Raw genomic sequence first — 5,041 nt, forward strand, 5'->3', positions numbered from 1 at the left:
GGGCCGAACGCCCGCTTCTCCTGGGGAGACAGCAGCACCTCTTCTCCCCGCGCCCGCGCTTTCTCCAGCTTGGCTTCCAACGACTTTGCTAATCGCCCGGACCGCATGTGGACGCTCCGGCCCTGGGGCTGCACAAAGCTCAGGTTTCCTTCGGGGGCTGAAGGCGAGAGGGTCTTTTCGGACCGAGTTCAGCAGAATTGAGAGATGGAAGTTAGAGAATTTGGGCAACTTGCCTCTACTGCCTGGTCGACCTCTGCTCTCCCCCACACTCACGCCCCCCACACACACACGCACACACACGCACACACCCCTCTGCCTATAAACGCCGGCGGCGGGGCCGGGCCGCGCACGGAGTCCCTGCCTCGCCAAGCGCCGGACTTGGAGGCAGACAGACCTGGCTGCGAATCCCGGCTCCGCCACTTTCTAGCGCTGTGACCTTGGGCAAGTTACCGAACCTCTCCGAGCCTCTCACTCTTCTCGTAGCGGAGTGATAGCACTGACCACAGGCGACTTGGCTAAGGGGTAGGCTCAGCCCGCGGCCGCGTCGGGTGCTCTGCGGGCGCTCAGTAAGTGTTGGTGAGGCGCGGGAGTGGCCGCAGCCGGCGCCGGAGTGCGCCCCCGCGCGCGGTAGCACCGCGGGACCCCAAACTCGCCGGGGAGGCCGAGACCCCGGGCCCCTCCCCGCCTGTCTATCCTGTCTCCACGATCGGTTCCTGATACGGCACTCGCGGGATCGGACGCTCGGGGCCCTGGCGGCCTGGGTGCTCGCGGTCCACCGTGCAGGGATGCTCCCGGCCGCCCCCAGCTCCGGCGGCTCCACCTGGGATGTGGCGAGGAGGGCAGCCGAGCTGTCCGCAAACAACGGGCCTTTAGTTTTCAGGTGGTGAAACTGACTGGTCTGGTTAGAGCGCATCCAAGCCAAGCCGCAGTACTGTTTGGATTTTTAAATTTCTCCTGAGTGAGAAAAATAGCAATCGAGATGGAGCCATCCGGTTGGTGCCATTTTAACTTTTGGTCCCCCAACAGGTCAAAGACGCGGCCCCCCTACCTGCCTCTCCCTTCTCTCTTCTTCCTCTCCCTTTCCCACCCTCATCTAGGCGGTAGGGGGCTGCCGGCCCACGGGACAGTCTGTGAAGGAGGGCGGGCGGCGGGACCGGGAACTGGTGGCCCGGGCCCGCGAGGCACCCGCAGGAGAGGAGGCACTTGTTGCTCTGGGTTGCCCAGCCGTCTCTCGCAGCTGTTTCACAGTGGTCGGCTCGAGGCTTGGAGAGAGAGCTGAGACGTTTCTGCGCTGCCAAGTTTTGCCTTCGAATGGGCTGGGTGGCAGAGGGGAGACAAAATCGGGGAAGCAGGGGCAAGGATTCCGATCGAGATGCGGTTGCCTCTTCAGACGGATACAACACTTACTGAGCGCCTATGGAGCACAGACCCAGGCCGGGGGTCGGGGCTGGTGGAGGGGGAGGCGGCGATGGGAGGCAACAGACCTGAATGGAAACAGGGTCCTGCCTAGGGGAGCTCACAGCCTGAAGGGGGAAACGTGGTAAAATGGTCTTCCCCAGGAACTGATATCAGAACAGAGATACTTTTCTCTTGCACTCTCTCTCTCTGTTTTCCTTTTTCTTTTTTTCCTCCTCTTTCTGTTTCTTTTTGTTGTTGCTGCTGTTTTTTTTTTTTTTTTCCTTAGGCACATTCGGGTACTTGGTAGCATAAAGAAAGAAGAAAGGCTGAATAGGAACAGGAAAGGATGGACAGCCACCCCCCTCCCGACATTTTTCTTAGGACATGAAAATTGCTTGATACTGAAGGTGCTGGGCTCTTGAAGACGACATGGATTAGATTCCTTGTCTTGTAATCACTGGCTTGAAATATTCTCTGGTTGCCTCAGAGAAGAAACAGGTCTCCAATCAAGCAGTGGTGGTGGACTCAGCAACCGATTGTTTTCTCGTGTTTTCTGCCCCCCTTCCTTTTTCTATTTTTCTTGCCTCCCTCCCCTACAAGTAAGCGGTACAGAGATGATAAAGAGAGGTAGTAAGTGCCCACTTTCTAGAAGGGTCTGAGCAGATTCTTAATGACCACTGGGGGGGGAGGTGTCACAGAATTCTAGCCTTGTTGGAAAGATTAGAGACTTTTGAAGATGCTGAAGATTCTTTGGGCCAGGAGGTATTTATAAATATGAAATTCTACATCTCTAATTCATCATGAAGGCTAGAATATATGGGGCTTTAAAAAAAAGCTTCTGGGAAAATAACTTTAGAGTTTTCAGAGATTGTTTATTATTATTATTTTCTGGTTTGGGGAGATTCTTTTCCCTTCATCCCCTTATCTTATCCCTTTGGCATTTGACCTAGGGGATCATTTCTTCAGGAGCCATTTGAATCATTCTAGGTATGATGATTTGGCCAGCGGTCAGATGAGGCATGTGGGCACAGGAGTGCTGGCTCCTGCTCCCATAGCCACTGCCACCTAATGGGAAAGCTGTTGAACCTCTGTACCTCAGTTTCCCTCCGGGAAGAATTATGCCCACCTGTCACTACAGATGAGTGTGTCTGGGCTCAGAGCAGATGTCCTGGGAAAACCAAGTGCTGCTGCCAGGTCTGTCTTGGAGGGGGCTTGTGGTGTGGAGGAAATTGAGACATCCCTAGCTGCTCTCTGGCTACTTCAGAGCCCCCAGACTACCCTGATCATCCCAGCTTCTCTCACACAAAACCATGGCTGAGGCAGGACTTTGGAGCCCCATGACATTTGCTTTGGGGACCTATTCCTTCTCTGGGTAGCAGCCCCCAGCTTTCTAGGTCTTCCTCGGCCTGACTCCTTCCTACTTTCTCCCAGTTCTGGTGGAGGCCTAAATGCCTCCAATCTGAATGCCTGTGGCCCTTTGAGACAGTGTGCTACTTACTCAGGGACATTGCTGTCCTCAGAATCAGGAAGAGTGCACCCCACTTGGGGCTCTGACATCACTGGCATGAGGAAACAGTCATATGTGTGTCCCCTCTTGGTGATGTGGGTAGCTGGCTGTCTGGGCAGCACCTGGCCAAATCTAGCACCTTTCCTGCCTCAGGCAAAAGTTCCAACTGGATATCCTCCCTCTGCTCAGGTGGTCTCTGGTCTTGGGTCTAACCCTTCACCATCCTTGCCTTGTAGCTGTGTGGAGTGGCCCAGCTTTGGGTTTTGCTAGTACCTGCTTGGTCAATAAAGCCTTTGCCCTTATTACCTCTTCTCCCTCACATACAGCACAACAGCTCCAGCTGGCAGCATCACCTCCCACCAATTTATCCAACTTCTGCCAAGGCTCTGAAATGCCAACTATGTCGAGGCCTGCACTTGATGTCAAGGGTGGCACCTCACCTATGAAGGAGGTAACTTTTGCCATTTTACAGTCGGAGACACTGGAGCCAGAAAGACAACCGGGCCGGCGCCGGGGCCACGTGGTCGGCCCTCCTGGCTGGGGTATCTGGTGTCCTTTAGCAGACTGGAGACAGCAGGGCTTTCTTGGGAGAGAATGAAAATAGCTTTTACTTAAACATGGTTACTTCGAACCCACTAGGGGTATTGAAAGATGGCAGAGAATGGAGCAGAGAAGCAGAATTGGAAAAAACTGCTCCATTGTCTCAATGGATTAAAGTGAGGCTGAGAAGAGGGACAACGAGATCCCATTTGTAGAATGGCGAGCTGAAGGCAGAGTTGGGGGACGGAGATGAAAGCAGTGAACTCATTTAGGATGACGGGTGCCCAGCATGAGGACTTAGGGCTGAGCACAGTGCTCGGAGCCAAGGTGGCAGAAGGATACTTGAGCCTAACTTGAGCTAGGAAAGGAGCCTACCTTTCCAGGGGGCCTTCTTGCTACTTCCCCACCACTAGCCCCTGATGAAGCACTGTTTGGGCCTGATGAATGGTGAGGAACAAAGCCTGGAGCAGGGGTACCATACTCTGCCTTTCTCTGTCTTCTAGGATGCCAACCCAGAGATGAGCTCTCTGGCCTACTCTAACCTGGCGGTGAAAGATCGCAAAGCAGTGGCCATCCTGCACTACCCCGGGGTAACCTCGAATGGAACCAAGGCCAATGGGGCTTCCGCTAGTTCCTCGGGATCTCCATCTCCAATAAGCTCTCCTACTGCCGCCCCTCCCACTAAACCCCCACCCTTCAACCTGAACCCCGCCCCTCACCTGCTGGCCAGTATGCAGCTGCAGAAACTTAATAGCCAGTATCATGGGATGGCCGCCGCCACTCCGGGCCAACCTGGGGAGGCAGGGCCCCTGCCAAACTGGGGCTTCGGGGCTCAGGCGGGAGGGGCGGGGTCACTCTCTCCTTCTGCTGGTGCCCAGAGCCCTGCCATCATCGATTCAGACCCGGTGGATGAGGAGGTGCTGATGTCACTGGTGGTGGAACTGGGACTGGACCGAGCCAATGAGCTTCCGGAGCTGTGGCTGGGACAGAATGAGTTTGACTTCACTGCAGACTTTCCATCTGGCTGCTGATGCCAACTGTTCCTAAAGATGGAGGAATAAAGCCACCAATTCTGTTGTAAATAAAAATAAAAGTTACTTACAAGAGATGGGCCAACTGGAGGTGCTCTTCATTGAGGTCTAATGGGGTGTGGCATGGTCTGACATTCTTTTAGCAATTCTGAGACCCATGGTGGGGTTGCCTGAGACCCATGGTGGGGTTGCTGGTGGATAGCTGGGAGGGAGCTGGGCTGGATGGGAGGAATGGGGAAGACCGAGGTGGGGTCGGCGGGTGGGGGGGGGGGGCCCCTCAATGAATTCCTCCTGCCACTGCCATCACCACTGCCATCATATCTCCAGGAGTCCAAGTACCTAGCCTCACTGCCCTAAGACCCCAGGAACACTGTCCTATTCGAGGTTGATGACAGGGGCTTGTTGGGAGCATTCTTGGAAGAAAGACTGATCCAGACCCTTCTATAGCATCCTGGCCACTTGTGCATCCAAGTCTAAAGGGTTGCCCTAGCCACATGGCACACGCTTCACCAACTCTAAAAGGCACCCCCACCCCATCTCTAGCACCAATCCAGGTGATGCAGTA

General features: G+C 54.9%; 1 protein-coding gene across 3 annotated transcripts in view; it reads left to right on the forward strand.

Moving 5' to 3' along the window:
• CITED1 (Cbp/p300 interacting transactivator with Glu/Asp rich carboxy-terminal domain 1) overlaps nt 1-4,561 on the forward strand; it is a 5,374-nt gene extending 813 nt beyond the window's left edge. The window contains exons 1-4 of one of the 3 annotated variants that reach the window (XM_007467459.1): nt 352-441; nt 874-992; nt 3,232-3,356; nt 3,949-4,561. In XM_007467459.1, coding sequence (XP_007467521.1) covers nt 980-992; nt 3,232-3,356; nt 3,949-4,476 — 666 coding nt within the window. In that variant the 5' untranslated portion in view covers nt 352-441; nt 874-979 and the 3' untranslated portion in view covers nt 4,477-4,561. Of the gene's footprint in view, nt 1-351; nt 442-873; nt 993-3,231; nt 3,357-3,948 lie in introns of those variants that run through there. The other 2 variants (XM_007467460.1, XM_007467461.1) reach the window with 2 other exon arrangements.
• The last annotated feature ends 480 nt before the right edge of the window (nt 4,562-5,041 follow it).

This window comes from Lipotes vexillifer, unplaced genomic scaffold, assembly GCF_000442215.2.
Source record: "Lipotes vexillifer unplaced genomic scaffold, Lipotes_vexillifer_v1.1 scaffold142, whole genome shotgun sequence".
NCBI lineage: Eukaryota > Metazoa > Chordata > Mammalia > Artiodactyla > Lipotidae > Lipotes > Lipotes vexillifer.